Raw genomic sequence first — 16,160 nt, forward strand, 5'->3', positions numbered from 1 at the left:
GTGTGGGGAAGATGATGGTCGCAACTTTCTTCTCCAAATCTAGCCATGTTGCAACTGTTCCACTTGAAGAACAAAGGACTGTTACTGCTCAGTGGTACACCACTGTTTGCCTAACAAAAGTGTTTCAGAAGCTTCGGGAATGGCGTCCAAGAACTGGATTGCGTGGGATCCTGCTTCATCATGACAACGCGTTCACACACACGGCCATCATCACAATTCAGTTTTTAGAATCTACGAAGGTCAAACTTACGACTCATCCGCCGTATAGCCCTGATCTGGCCCCGTGTGATTTTCTGTTCCCCAGGATCAAAGGTAGCATGCGTGGGAAGAGATTTGACAGCCCTGAAAAAGCTGTAGTGGCTTACGAGAATGAACTTTCAACACTTGAAGAAAAAGACTGGCAACACAGCTTCCAAAAGGGGTTTTCGAGGATGCAAAAGTATATACAGTGTAATGGTGAATACTTTGAGAAAATGTAAGTGTTAAATTGATTTGAAGTATGTAAGTTAGGCCTACCGCTCAGTGGCGACAAAACAGTTGCGCAACTATCTCGTCGCTGTCGCCTGCAGTCAGCAACTTTACGGAGACAAAACAATTTTGTTGCCATACCCTCGCTCACTGGCGACGGCAACAGAAAAGTTGCCGAGCATTTGATATCACAATTTACATAATTGGCAACCGGAACAGTTCATATAATCGCTGGTTTCGGTCATTTAAAAAAACTATAGCCCGTTCCAATGGTTAAGTAAACATAAATAAATGAAATAAGACCTGCTTGGATAAATTTCAAAGTCCTCCTTTTCTACTAATTTCAAGACGCTTAATCCAATAGAACTATTTTCTTAACATGTCCCTCTCTGGGGTCTCGAGAAAAATAATCTCAAAATTGAGTGGATTGAGCGTTCTCAAATTAGTACGAAAGGTCTATTAGACATGTACCCTATCGTGGGCACATTTACCATTTGCATTTTTTTTTTTTTTTTTTAAATCAATTCACACTCGGAATTAGTGCACAAGTTTTCGGGCGTGTTAAAGGTGTATAAGTTCAAAAAAGTCATGAGTGGAACTAACAATGCGGAACTAAATAATTTGAAAAGATTAACAATGAGGACGGAGGATGGACTCAGACGACATAACATTATTATAACAAGATCTTCTAAAATGTTCTTGCAATGTCTAGTCTAGAAGTAAGGGGACATGGCTCTCCAGCAAATTACCCTAATTACACCAATGCTATCAAATTTTGGAAGGTAGCGTTAACAGGGGCGTCATTTCAAACTTCGCTTGAGGGGGCAAGAGCACTACCGAAATAAGACTTTCACGTTTTATACTAGTATATTAATAGACAATAGATTAGAAAAAATGAAATGAAATCTTTGAGTTTTTACGTCCCACGGTTATGCCGGTTAGGCTAAAGGGGACTGTGATGATGAGTAATGAATGAAAATGGTGGAATGAAGAAAGTGGGAGGAAACGGGATAACCCCGAGAAAACCCACGCACACGGTGTTTGTCCACCACAAAGTTCACTTGGCGGGGGATGGGATCGAACCCTGGACCCCAAGCACCAGAGGTGAACGCTCTACCACTGAGCCACCGCGGCCCCAACAATAGATTAGAGTGTATATTATATATATATATTTCTCAAACTCTTGGGTGGCAATTTCCCCCTCCTGGCCCCCCCTAAATGACGTCCCTGAACGTCAATGAGTGACAAAAAATAACAGCATTATGTAAGCTAATACGAACGGGAACAATTATTCGAATCAAAAGATAACAATAATAACGAAAATATAAAACGACTGGAAATAACTAACAGAACGAAACTAACAAAAGCGGCAATCCGACAACACTGTACCGTAACTGTACTCTCAGATGTTCTATGTATAGCCATAAAATAAAAATTGGCTTTCTTCGTTCTTCCTGCGTATTCTTCACGTTTTAAAATCGGCTACTTTTATACCGTACAGTTTTTTCTTTTCTATATTTGAAATGGAAAGAAAATTGATAATTTTATCTCTATTTTCTACTTGTGGAAAATTAAAGAAGGTAGTAGTGTGTAGTATATCAGCGATATATCATTATCAATTAATTTACACTCATGTCCAAAATGATTGCCGTATATCTATAACTGTATTCTTGTAAGAATATAATTTGATAATGATTTTGCAGGATAGTTTTAATACTGATAGGCCTACTATGTGTATAATCGGGAAATGTATATTTGTGGTAAATTTCACAGGAAAAGAATTATAAATACGAAAATTAGAATGAGTAAAACAAAACGTTGCTAAATGGACAAGAAAGTTTTATTTTCATTTTATTGTTCTTACTCTTTTGACATGAAATTTTCCACATACATGTCTTTGCTGATTATACACATACTAACATTATAAGAAATACCGAGCGAATTCGTTATCAAATTATATTTCTACAAAAAACATATTTATAGACATGCGACACTGATTTTGGACATGAGTGTACCTACCTGTGTTGTCTTTTCTTGGCTGGAAAGCTCATTCTAGTTTCTTACAACAGCAAAACACACTTCCTTCAACAATTTCTTCTTTATATATATATATTTTTTCTTTAGCGTTGGGCGTTTCTCTATTTCCTCAATTAATTTTTCATAGTCTTTATCACTAATTAAAGACATACTAGTCACTAATCAAAGAATGTGTTAGTTTCCTTTGCGAACACTTCTTTTCACGCGCTACACACGGAACGAACTTGTAGAAAACATTTATTTTTTTACCTTTCTACTTGGAGGTACCTCGGCAACTTTTCTGTCGCCGTCGCCTCAGTGAGCGGACTCCCATAAGACTCAATGCATTTTTAGATGTTGCGCAACTGTTCCGTCGCCGAGCTGTTGCCCTGCTGTCGCCCTGCTTGGCGACACCTCGGCAACTTTTCTGTCGCCGTCGCCTCAGTGAGCGGACTCCCATACGACTCAATGCATTTAGCCAGAGCAACAAGATAGTTGCCCGACAAAATGTTGCCAGTGAGCGGTAGGCCTTATTTCACATCTCAAAACTTTCGTAGTGACCCTCGTATTATTATTATTATTATTATTATTATTATTATTATTATTATTATTATTATTATTATTATTATTAGTGTTGGTGTTGTTGTTGTCTGAAATGTAGAAACCCTTTAAAATGAATTCATTTGTAACTGGAGCATTATTAATAAATGTGTTCTCCACTGAATTTATGTACATGCAAATATTGTCTTGTTTCAGGTGTATGCAGTAAAACATGCTCTCCAGCGTCCGCTGTCCCTGATTCAAGGACCTCCTGGAACAGGAAAAACTGTAACTTCAGCTACAATTGTATATCATTTGGTAAAGCAAAATGGTGGTCCCGTATTAGTATGTGCTCCATCGAACATTGCCGTAGATCAGTTGACTGAAAAAATCCATAGAACAGGATTGAAGGTCGTACGACTGTGTGCCAAGTCTAGAGAAGCTATTGACTCACCGGTGTCATTTTTAGCTCTTCACAACCAAATTCGCAGCATGGATAGGTAAGTTGACATATAAATTGGGCAAATACGTAACTGAATTTTTGTTGCTGTAAATACGACAGTAGAATGATGTATAACTGTAAACTTAGTCATATGTAGTGTAATGAAAATTAGTATTATTCTTGGTGTTATTTTTTTTAAAATGATACAAGTGGATACAAGTGGATATGGAACTCGGTTTAATGGATTTGTAATCATAATGAATGTCGTGCAGTCTCTATCGGGTCATTACTTTTAAATAGAAAAGTAAATCTTGTGGTGTATACGACAAGATCACAAGTTTACAGGAAATTCAATGTTATTTGTATATTTAACACACTTTATTCAAAGTGACGCTATTCATGACAAAATATTGATGTAATGACTGGAACGAAAGTTAAGGGACAATTGCCTACTATGATGGATACTGATACACCGGCTCGCTAAAGTGTCGCAATGCGACATGGCATCGATGCAAGTGGACCGAAGATCGTAGAAAGATATTGAAATCAATTTCTGCCCCCAGCTACCTGTATTGCTAGGTGAGTGATCTTTGATACAAGCAGACCTCTCTACGATGTCTCGTAAACAAGTGGTGAGACTAGGCACTTGTTTCCCATACAAACTCAAGTAATGGTTCGGATATTCTTTTAAACAGTATGTCCTGTTGCATGCAGCATCAGTGCTGAAAAGGGAACGATAAACTTCAATGATCGAGTCAAGCGTTATAATATTCATGTCGAACGAATGTGGGGCTACACCAATGTTTAGGCATTTCCAATCTTCCGCAACCTGAACCTGAATAAGACTTGTCTGATGAGCTGGTGAATTATCCTGCTGAAATATCCCATCTTGTTGAGGGAACATCAAGCAGTTAAAAATAGCGGTCTCCATGCCCTGAACTGTTTAGATACTATGTAAACCCAATGCATGCGTGAGAACACTCCATACACGTACGCAAGCGCTAACAAAGTGCATGGTGACTTGACTACTGGAGCTATGGCCTTACGAGATTTTCGCTATACGGAGAGCTGACCATCAGTTCGAAAGAATTGGAGTTGTGACTCAGAAAACCGTGCAATATGTTTTCACTCTTTTATGGTCCAAATAGCGACATCGGATATGTTGTGCTATGCTGTTTCTGTACCGTAACAGAGGTACTGTAGTAGGTCTTTTCCTCCCATATCTCGTAGACGCTATGCATCTGTTGGCTTTTTTTGGTTTTTCGTTTTACTTGATGCATTGTGGCTTGCCGATTATAGTTCGGTTGATACTAGTAAGATACCACTGGTTAGTCATGAAGTGGCCATGATTGATCAACGATCAACGGCTGTATCTTGTGTATAGTATTCCTGATCCACACGTGATACCATAGATTAGCAGAAAATTCAGTATCTGCACATTGTTGGAAATATAAAAACACCCATTAATGCACCTTATTCAAATTTCGATAATTCACATTCTCTTATCATAAGTGACCTAGCCTGTTTATCTTTTGTGCATGCATCCAACTGACACATGTCTATGCGTTCGCAAAACGTCGACTAACGTGTGCCTCTGCTGGCTTTACCTTATTGGATACACACTGCTATCCTATAACTGTTGTCCTGACAGGGTAGATAGGTTATATATGAAAGTTTGTTAGACTGTCGTCTTCTAAAAATTGGAACAGAAAGTCACCTTCTGTATACCAAGTGAAAGAATGTTATAATACATCTAAAATGATATATGATTTATTCTACTTTGCCAAATAATGTGGAAGCTAATAGCTTTAACTCACTTGCAATTTACGGGAAAATCCTGCCGTCTCGTAACGGTTAATAAAGTTAATATTTTGGTATGCATTCTGCTCAGGTTTAGCCATTGGAATCTAGAACTTATTAATCAAACGAAATTGCTACATGTGCTAATTAAGAGTTGGTTTTATCTACCTCACTTACTCACTCCATGGCCTATGGAACCCGGAGGTTGAATGCCGCATTCACAAAAGCTCTCCATTGACTTCTATCCTTAGCCAATTGGATCTAGTTTATACTTTGTATTCCTATTTCTGCGACATCCATTTCAATATTTTCCTCCCATTTGCGCCTAGCTCTTCCTAATAGTCGTTTTCCGGTTGGTCTTCCAGTTAAAATTTTGAAAGCGTTTCTACTTTCTTCCATCCTGGCTACATGACCTGCCCATCTGAGCCTCCTAAAGCGTTTTTCACAGTCCTTTGCACCTTTCAAAAACAAACCGCGTAACTTGATGTTGTATCACTGCGCGCACGACTATTTGCTGATTGGTGGAGGAAATTGTTTCGTCTGTTTCCCGCAATATTTCTGCTGCAGCACGTGCATGTATTTCTGCTACTGCGTTGTGTATTACTCGTCTCACTCTCACACCATTGCCGTGATATAGGGCAAAATACCCAATACTATATAATACCCCCTCCTTTAAGAGCAACTGAACATTGTTATTTCTCTCCAAATTGTAATTATAGATGAAATTACAATGAGTTATGTCAAATTATCAACCGAACGATAAAGAGATGGCGCTGTTATGTAACAGCAAGATTATTATTTCTTTTTCATCTATTATTTCCTTTGCATCTATTACCTAAATCATTATGCATATCCATGAAAAACAGGTGGTACTTTTCCCCCTAAGTTCAATTTATTGATGTGCTTTCTTACATTGTATAGCATGCGAATGTACAAATACTAACTTCAGTACTACAATGTAAGTAAATAAATATTCTATGAGAACATGAAAATTAGCTATTATAGGTCTTAATTTTCTTCAAGTGAATTGAACAACGTTGATATCGTTTGATAAAGTATTTGCTTTTCTTCTGCACTTACGGGTTTGCCTTGTTTATGTTTAACAGAATAACTCGGAGCAGTAGGTAACCTGCTGGCTTCCTTGGGCGACATCTTTAAATTGTGGCGCGCACTTCGTGTGTTTTGTCATTTGTTGTAACAGTTCTCTCTTACAAATTTGATTTTGGTTCAAGATTTCGATCCCATATAGATACATACTTTGAGTCGAAACCTAAATGTTCTTACTGTGCCTTAACAATACATTAATTACCATAATAGATTGTATTTGTTGTGTACTATTTGCTCATGGAAGAATAAACAGTTATTAGTCTCATTTTCAATGTTGCTAACTCATAGTTATTTTTCTGTTTTTCACAAAGAATGGTTGTCAAACAGTTGTGTCATTTCATGAAAATGGGCTAAGAAAATGAAAAAGAGAAATCAAGTAAACTCGCTGTTCTTATTGAAGATAGTAACTTCCTTATAGTATTTCAGATCTTTGTTTGACCTTTCATTAGAGATAAGGAAATAGTCAATTAAAAAAGAGAGTGAGGGGGATAGAGAGAAGTTAAAGAGAATAAAACCTTTTTTAGTGATTCATTACGAAGTAATATGAGGCTAGTTTTTTTAGCTATAATTTGTATATCGCGTTTTTAAAATGCGATCAGAATAAATGACCATTAAAAAGATGCAAAAACCGAATATTCGGTGCCAGAAATGAAATAATGTATAAAGGAATCTTCAACATTTAAGAATTTTTATAATATTGGGTAGGAATGTTCATAACTTTTGAGTCTTATTTTTTTTCTGGCTGCAGTGAAATTAAGAGGAGGTACTATGTGCATATTAAATAATGTGTCTTTATTCCTATGTAGAATCTAAAAAGTTTCTTGGAATTTGTTGAATAAGATGTCGTTAGAGTCTTCATACTCTCGTGACTGATATTAGTTTATGGCGCAACTTTTCTGTTAGATATCAAATGAAAGGATAAGTCACGAGGATTCAAAATATACTTTATAGGTATTTTATTACATATAGCAAAGAAAATAAAATAATAAATGCTCTATTCAATAAATAAGTAAACTCAGTAGTTTTCAAGTTCTTGCAGAATGAACAATTGGTTGTTCCAAACACTCGCTCGCCTATAATGGAAACGTACAAGGAGCTCAATTTTGAAATGAAATGAAATGAAATCTTGTGAGTTTTACGTCCCACGGTTATGCAGGTTAGGCTAAAGGAGACGGCGATGAAAACATGAATGAAATGTTGGAATGAAGAAAGTGGAGGAAGCTGAAGGACCCAGAGGAAACATACGCAGACGGTGTTTGTCTACCACAAGGTTCACTTGGCGCTAACTGGGATCGAACCAGGAACCCCATGTGCCAGAGGTGAACGCTCTACCACTGAGCCACCGCGCCCCCCCAAGAGCTCAATTTTGAATAGAAATCGTGAGTACAACTGCACATGTTTCTAGATTCGATAATTAACTCCTTTGTGGCTATGTGATCCGCGTACTCGTCGTCGGGCGGGAGATCCACGTTCGATTTCCGGACGAAATTCATGTAGTTCGGCTGTAGGTCCAAATCTTATAGATCCTTGTTGTTGAAGGGGACGATAAACTTTAATCCATCCATCCAACCATAGATCTGCTAGTAGGAACACTAACTCATCATGTAATAGTGGCTTTGAATCCTAACATTTAGGTAGATTCTCAGCTAGAGGAAACGTTAGGAGTGCGGATAGTAAGTTTTAGTTGTAACTTACACTGGTGGAAGAAGTTCAACGTTCTGCTCTTCTTCCTTCTGATGCGTGTCTGCGTTTACATTGTAGTTCAAAGATTCAGGAGAGCAGTGCGTACGCCACTGAAAACGAGAGAAAATGGTTCCTGATTCTCTTATCACAAGCCCATGCCATTTTATTTTTAATCTCATTGTTTCCCCCCTTCAGTTTGTTTATTCATTTCTTAGTACAAAATTTGCATATAACATTTTTTGTTTAATTAGTTGGCAACATTTCTGCACTGCAGTCTGCTTTGTTTACAAGGGGTGCAAAGGTTCGTGAAAATCAGTGTAGATTTGATGACCCTAACAATGTTGGGTAAACCTAACAAAATGGAGCAGAAACGATAATAGAGAGAAGCAGTTCTCTGCAATCCCATGAATACATTCCATCGCTATCCCTAACTCTACCAAAAACGGAAGGAGTAGAAATCCATTGTAGCTTCCGATTTTGACATTGATTTGTTAAAGCAAAAACAATAAGAGAAGCGGTTTTTGGAATCGATTTAGCGTTCTAAGAATAAATGCCATCTTCTGTCAACTCTATTCAAATCAGAAGTGGAAGAAACCAACGATTTGCGTATTTTGACATTAATTGTAACGAGAACGATAATATATAGCGAGAAGCGGTTTCCTATATTCGGTTAAGCGTCCCAAGAATACATGTTATCTCCCACCTTAACTTAGTATTAAAACCGGAAGTGGTAGAAATCCACTAGCCCCGATTTCAATATGCCACTATTTAAAAGCAGAAAGGATAAGAGATAGCGAGAAGCGGCTTTTTGCGATCAATTTCCTAATCACTATTCAAATCGGGAGTGGTAGAATTTAACCACTTCTATTTAACGTTTATCACTAGAGAATGAAAGCCGTAATAGATAAAGAGAAGCAGTTTCCTGTAATCAGTTAAGCATCCTAAGAATATATTCTATTCTCTCTATTAAAGCTGGAAGTGGCAGAAATTAACCACTTGCCGTTTTGACATTGATGTTACAGAATAAAAACGGTAATAAATAGCGAGAAGCTGTTTTCTGTAATGAATTAAGCATTCCATGAATATATTTCTTCTTCACTCTAATCTCTGTTAAAACCAGAGTGGTAGAATATCACCCACTTCCGGTTTTAACGGTGATCCTATAGAGTAAAAAACAGTAATAAATTGGATAAAGTTGTTTTCTGCTGTCAATTAAGCGTTCAAAGAATGTCTTCCATCTCAACTTTAATATCTCTAATAAAACCGGAAATGGTATGCATCCTTTCCAATATTGAGGGAATATCACGCCATACAAACCGAACTCCAACCGCTTCCGGTTTTAGCGGTGATCCTATAGAGTAAACACAGTAATAAAGAGAAACTGTTTTCTGAATCAATTAAGCGTCTCAAGAATATGTTCCATCTCAACTCTAATAAAACCGGAAGTGGTGATGTACATGCTACCACTTCCGGTTTGAGTATTGAGGGAATATCACACCGTATAAACCGAACTCTTTCCCATGGTGTATACGTGAAAATGCTTAAAAAAATTGATTGAATCTTCGATAGATGTCATGGTTGATATATATATATCTTCTCTCTCTTCAGCAATACAGAACTGCAAAAGCTGCAGCAGCTCAAGGATGAAACTGGGGAGTTGTCATCGGTTGATGAGAAACGTTATAGGCTGTTGAAGAAGGCAGCAGAGAAGGAGCTCTTGGAAGCAGCCGATGTAATTTGTTGTACTTGTGTGGGTGCTGGAGATCCCCGGTTGATCCGCCTCAAATTCCATTCCATTCTTATTGACGAAAGCATGCAAGCCACCGAACCAGAGTGCATGGTACCTGTTGTTCTTGGAGCCAAACAGGTAGGTGACAATTTCGTAACAAACACGTTACTATTTCGAATTCTGAATTACTTATTTTGTTCTTTACTTAAACACTGATATATAACAAATGATAATGTGAAGTTTATTTGCAGGAAACAAAATGTTATAATATCTTCTTTTCGCGAATGCGAATCGTTAAAGAAGCTCATTTATTCTAACTTGTATCTGAATGGTCAATGTGGTTTACAGTGCATGATCACAGTTCAGTTGTCCGTTGTGGCACTGAATTGTTGTTGACCTAATTTTGTGAAAGCAGTTGGGGATATTTGAATTATTAACTTGTTTTTTCAGTCATTACCCCCTGCATTACAACGTTAGTTAGCATCTTATTGGCGGACATTATTGCCCTCAACTTACCTTAATCGCTCATTTTTTTGTTTTCCTGTCTTTCGTCATAGGTTTCCTTTGCAGTTTAAGTAAGACTGCTATTTATTCACATAATTCTGCCATGCTAAGCGAAAAGGCCTTATCTCCATTTCACGTACTTTCGAGAAAATAAGCAAAACGCTGTATGTTCAAATTTGTTGTTTTTCAGTAAAACTTTATTAAATATATTTTCACGATCTAAAATTTGTGTGGTAATACAGTTAAATATATTTGCTTATGAATTTCCACTTAAGGTCTTTTTGCTTACTTTCAGTTTTGAACATAAGGTAAACACTCATGACGTCATTATCCCCTACCTATTGGTCAAACCACTTGAATTTCACTTTAGATAAATGCAGAATTGTACTACGAACTTTCCCATACCAATATCTCGATTTTCGAAAAATGTGGAGTTAAGGCCTTTTCGCTTAGGACGGCAGCATTGCTGGTAGATACATTAACTCAAATATGAACAGTCTTGTATCACGAATTTTTTTTCAGAACCGCGATGGCTCAATGGTAGAGTTCTTCTCTGGTTCATGGGGTCCTTGGTTCGATCCCAGCTCGCGTCAATTGAAATTTGTTGTGGACAAACACCTTATGTGTGGGTTTTCTGGGGGCCCTCCTGTTTCCTCCCACTTTCATCATTCCACCATTTCCTTCATTTCTCATCATCATAGTCTCCTTTAGCCTAGTCGTCATAACCGTGGAACGTAAAACTTGCATTTATTTTTTTATTACAGATCATAACAACGCATTTCTAATGTAATAACTCTTACCTGCGGATCAGTTTATATCATATACAGTGTGGCCCAAAAGTAGGTATACAGTACCGTACTGATCAGCTCATTGCATTTTATATCATTTCTTAATGTTATTGCTTAGTTTCTTTATTATTTGTTCTTAAAGCCTTTTACTTATACCTTAATCTCGGAACAGTCGAAGCAAATAAACCCACAAGTTAGAATGTTAAACTTGATCAATGCGGGGGTGTATACCTACTTTTGGGCCACCCTATATATATATATATATCCAATGATAGCTCATGTGGTTCTGATTTCACATTAAACTGTAGGTGTTTTACTGAGAGAGAGATTAAGCTTAGAACCAACTAGTCAAATAAGGTAGTGCAAAGTTAAAACATTACATATAGTTTGCCATTCGCACTCTTTGTAAATGTTGTTTATGATTTAAATTGTTATACTGCTGTTGCTTTTAATACAATGAACTTTTATCTTCTTCTTAATTTCGAGGCAGGGCTCTGTTGTTATTAATTTTTGAAAAGTTTTTGTGAGTATTGTTTCTTACTTCATTTTCCCCGGTTCTTCGTTATGTATAATGATTTCCACGGATGTCAAACGAAACCAGCGTGATAACCAAGCTCGGGAATCGAACTTGAAATCCGTTCAGCACCCGTGCATTGACAGCTTCGCTAATGTCATCCTGAATGCATACAAAGCTATCTATAAACAGACGCTGTTTTCCCTCAATCTGTGATTCGATTCAAGCAGAGCGAAGTTTTGTTTCAACCTCACCACAAACAACCGCAATAAAACACTATATTAGAAGTTATGGATTAAACAATTATAGATAAAACATACTACGACGAACTATTACACACACAACATGCACAAAAGAGAAATCCTGATTTAAATACACACATGATTTAACTTACTATATTTATATTATGCATGTTCTTACTTTCTACATACACAGAGGTTAAGAAATTAAAAAAAAGAAAAAGAAAAATTGCACATTTATCACACGCAGGTCCATACGTTACGCAACCATTTTTTAGAATAGTTTCGCTCTTCCTACTTCTCTCACGAAGCTCTGGCAGTGGATCTAGAACCCAGGCGTAAAATGAAGTCTCCAACTCGTCATAACATACGAATATATTCATTTTGTCTGCACATGTACTCTCATTGTCTGGAGCCTTATAACGTATTAGCAGTGTGTGTGAGAGCACGATATCATCTCCTTTCTCACGGGTAAGAATTGAACGAACACAGAACATTATAATGTAAAAAGAAAGAAAATGCAGAAATGAAACGAAATGCACTTTAAGTCCATTGCACAAAATGAAATGAATATCCTCAAAATTAGTTCATAATAAAGATCACTATATGTGTATTGTCGATAAACATACATTACAGAGTTAATCTTAACGACTCGTAGGGCACTTTTTGATTATAGCCTTTGCGTCAACAAACATACCATTTGTAACTTAAGTAATAGTAAATTCCACTTTTATCCATCAGTTAATGTGTTGTGAAATGGCTGGTGTGAACATTTTGGCTCCATTTCTGAATCAGTTTTCTATCCCTCTTCTTTAAACCAAGCTAAACCAAGTTATTCTTCTTGTAGTTCTGAATGAGTAAATGAAGCTAAAAATTAGAACGCTGCAATAAAGGAATAGATTGAGAAAAAAAAATTCTATACATAACATTTCCATGGAATGTATAAGAAATAAATTGGTGTTATTCTTGATTGCAGTTGATTCTGGTGGGTGACCATTGCCAATTGGGTCCTGTCGTTATGTGTAAAAAAGCAGCAAGAGCTGGTCTCTCTCAGTCCCTCTTCGAAAGGCTTGTAGTTTTGGGTATTCGTCCATTTAGACTTGAAGTGCAATACAGAATGCATCCAGAGCTTTCCCGTTTCCCGTCCAATTTCTTCTATGAAGGATCCTTACAAAATGGAGTTTGCTCAGGTAAGTGTTTTAGAAAATTTTTCTACATCATAAATTCTGTTTTAACGTTTTATAGTCAGTGGTATTAGTATGTCTTTCAAGCAACTTGTAACTTTAGAAACTAAGTTACATTTAAGAATGATGTACAAAGTATTTAGATAAAACAGAAACTATTTCTGTTTCGCAATCAGTTAAGAACAAATCTTATGTTGCGCGCAGAGCACATTTTGTCACGAACCGGAATGCCAAGTTTCCCGGGTAAAGGCGTAAAATCATATTTTACTGTTTTGGAAAGAACTGTAGTAGCAAACCGTCGAACCTAAGCTTTCCACAGAGCAGGGCAAAAAGATAGGAGAAAACAATATGAAATATGAAACGAAATTGGAAGTTAACGGAAACTGAACAATAGATCCGGTCTGTATCCAAAAACGCCGCATTTCGACTCAACCAATACACAGCTGTGCAACACAGTCGAACACTGGCTTACGAATATATGGCATGTGCAATACTTGTTCCATCTTCCACTAAAAGGGTCATCGTACCTTGAAAGTAAAACATATAAACTACTGTTGTAAATTATACACACGTGAGTGAAACCATGAAACTCTGGTCTTCATTTCGTACACTTTACTATGTGAACATTAAATCTGACTAACATTTTATTTGATTTGGAGTCGAACATCCCTTTCAGCAGCAAGGCTATATGAGACTTGGATCTACAGCGTAACGTGGGATCCAAACCAGTTCTAAAAAGCTGGTGGTTTTCATTTCGACCCGTTTATATACACACATACTGTGTATATGATCTGGGTTTGTTTACGCATAGGTGCATCGATTTTTATCATTCTTCGTGTTGTTTTGTTTGTTTAAAAGAGTATACTTCTGTTGTGGTCCATGTAAATTTCATCAGGATATGAGGATAGTCTTCTGAGCTAGGCCATGAAATCGCAGCTGTACGCTGCTGTCGGTTAATATTCAGTTAAAAATGTTCTCATTTAAATTATCTTTTCTAACATACGTATTATCCGTCACCCAAGTAATAATAACACAACACAATTAAGAAATAAAGTAAGAAACGAAAACGAAAATGTGTACAAAGTAAAACTGACTAAAACCATGAATGGAACTTCATGTGCGGAAGTGGAAGAAAACAGGGACGTGCTAGAATGTATGGAGTCATCTTGGGAACGAAAGATGAAATACAAGGAGTCGCTAGGGGACGGACACTTCTGATAATCTGAACTTAAGAGATGTAAAGTTTACCTCTTTTTATAAAGGAAGCCGTTATAAAATTCGTTACTATTAATGGTTTTGGTGTCTTATTTGATATTGTAAAAGTTCTGCTAGTAAAGGTGTAGGTAGAGCTAGGTTGATTAAATCAGAGTCCGGAATCGACTCCCACTACCGGTTTATTATAAAAATCCTCTAATACAACAACAGTGTTTACAATAGTAAGACTGTTCATGGCTTTGGATTGATTATTTTAACAAAAGAAACACTGACCAAAGCTTAAAACGTACTTTATTTTAAATTATAATAACGGTTTCGGATATCTAACATATCCTTCTTCAGACAATATCGAAAATAAATGAAAATACAGACATATATATTGTCATTGTTATATATATATATATACACAGACAATGACTATATATATATATATATATGTCTGTATTTTCATTTATTTTCGATATTGTCTGAAGAAGGATATGTTAGATATCCGAAACCGTTATTATAATTTAAAATAAAGTATGTTTTAAGCTTTGGTCAGTGTTTCTTTTGTTAAAGTATTTACAAATACTACAATACAACTTTCTCTAATGTGAGGTAGAAAAGAGGTAGCCCAAGACCGTGCGGCCTTAGGACAGGATTTGTACAGAGCTCCGGGCAAGCTAGGTAGAGTCGCGTAGGAAACCCCAATGCTCCGAAACAAGCTAAGCCAGGTGGAAGGGAAGCCTAGAGTCCCGCAGCAGACTAAAGACTTTGAGGTAGGGTTTCTCCTAGAGCCCCAGGCAGGCTAGAGGGGAGACCAATCGAAAGCTGGTGTCTGTCCGTCGAATCCTCTTCCATTATATAGGCGCTCCAAACTTCATAAGGGAGAAAAATCAGTTAGTGCGTTTGATATTAATATGCCGGTTAACCAATTTAGAGTTACAAGTATTTCACTTTGTAATGTATATAAATTTTGAACTCCACACAATCTGTAATAGAAACAAGTACTTAAATTAAACATTTGTCTATATATTTGGTCTAGGAATTAATTCGTGCGGGTGGACAAGAGATGGCGCAACGAACGGAGCGTCCCACAGTTCCGTGTATCCACACATGTGTTGCAAACCCCTGTCATCGCGTATCGTTCGTGGATAGGGCAGTGGATTAAAGCGTCAACAACACCAGTTTGTAGTTAAGTGAACATGGCGCAATTTGTGCCTGATAAAGTGTTTTTGCGGGGTGTCCTGCTGCATTACTTTAACATGCAGAAAAGTGCGACTGAAAGTCATCGTATTTTGGTGGAAGTGTATGGTGACCATGCTCTAGCTGAGCGAACGTGTCAGAAGTGGTTTGCACGGTTTAGAAGTGGTGATTTCGGCTTGGCAGACCAAGAGCGAACTGGACAGCCAAAAAAATTTCAAAACGAAGAATTGACAGCATTGCTCGAGCAGGATTCGTGTCAAACGCAGGAACAACTTGCAGCAGCATTAGGCGTTGATCAAACAACAGTCTCCAAACGCTTGAAAGCCATGGGAATGATTCAAAAGATGTCACATTGGGTTCCACATGAATTGAAAGACAGAGACGTTGAAAGACGAAAAACCATTTGCGAATTGCTGCTTCAACGACAGAGCAGAAAGGGGTTTCTGCATCGAATTATTACGGGTGATGAGAAGTGGATCCATTACGAGAACCCTAAACGAAAAAAGGCCTGGGTGAAACCAGGTGAACCAGGTCCATTACAACCAAAACGAGATATTCACTGTGCAAAGGTTATGCTGTGCATATGGTGGGATATGAAAGGTGTGGTGTACTATGAGCTGCTGCAACCGGGTGAAACTATGAATGGAGAACGTTATCGACGACAATTAATGCGTTTGAAGCAAACTCTGGCCAGAACACGACCAGAATGGGAGAACAGACATGACAAACTTATTGTTCAACATGAT

General features: G+C 37.4%; 1 protein-coding gene across 1 annotated transcript in view; it reads left to right on the plus strand.

Moving 5' to 3' along the window:
- The window catches only part of Upf1 (Upf1 RNA helicase), a 100,084-nt gene that overhangs the window by 51,222 nt on the left and 32,702 nt on the right, over nt 1-16,160 (plus strand). The window contains exons 9-11 of the mRNA XM_081733429.1: nt 3,241-3,524; nt 9,665-9,923; nt 12,807-13,020. Of these exons, the coding sequence (XP_081589555.1) occupies nt 3,241-3,524; nt 9,665-9,923; nt 12,807-13,020 (757 nt within the window). The remainder of the gene's footprint in view (nt 1-3,240; nt 3,525-9,664; nt 9,924-12,806; nt 13,021-16,160) is intronic.

The sequence above is a fragment of the Thermobia domestica genome, chromosome 12 (assembly GCF_964235325.1).
Source record: "Thermobia domestica chromosome 12, izTheDome1.hap1.1, whole genome shotgun sequence".
NCBI lineage: Eukaryota > Metazoa > Arthropoda > Insecta > Zygentoma > Lepismatidae > Thermobia > Thermobia domestica.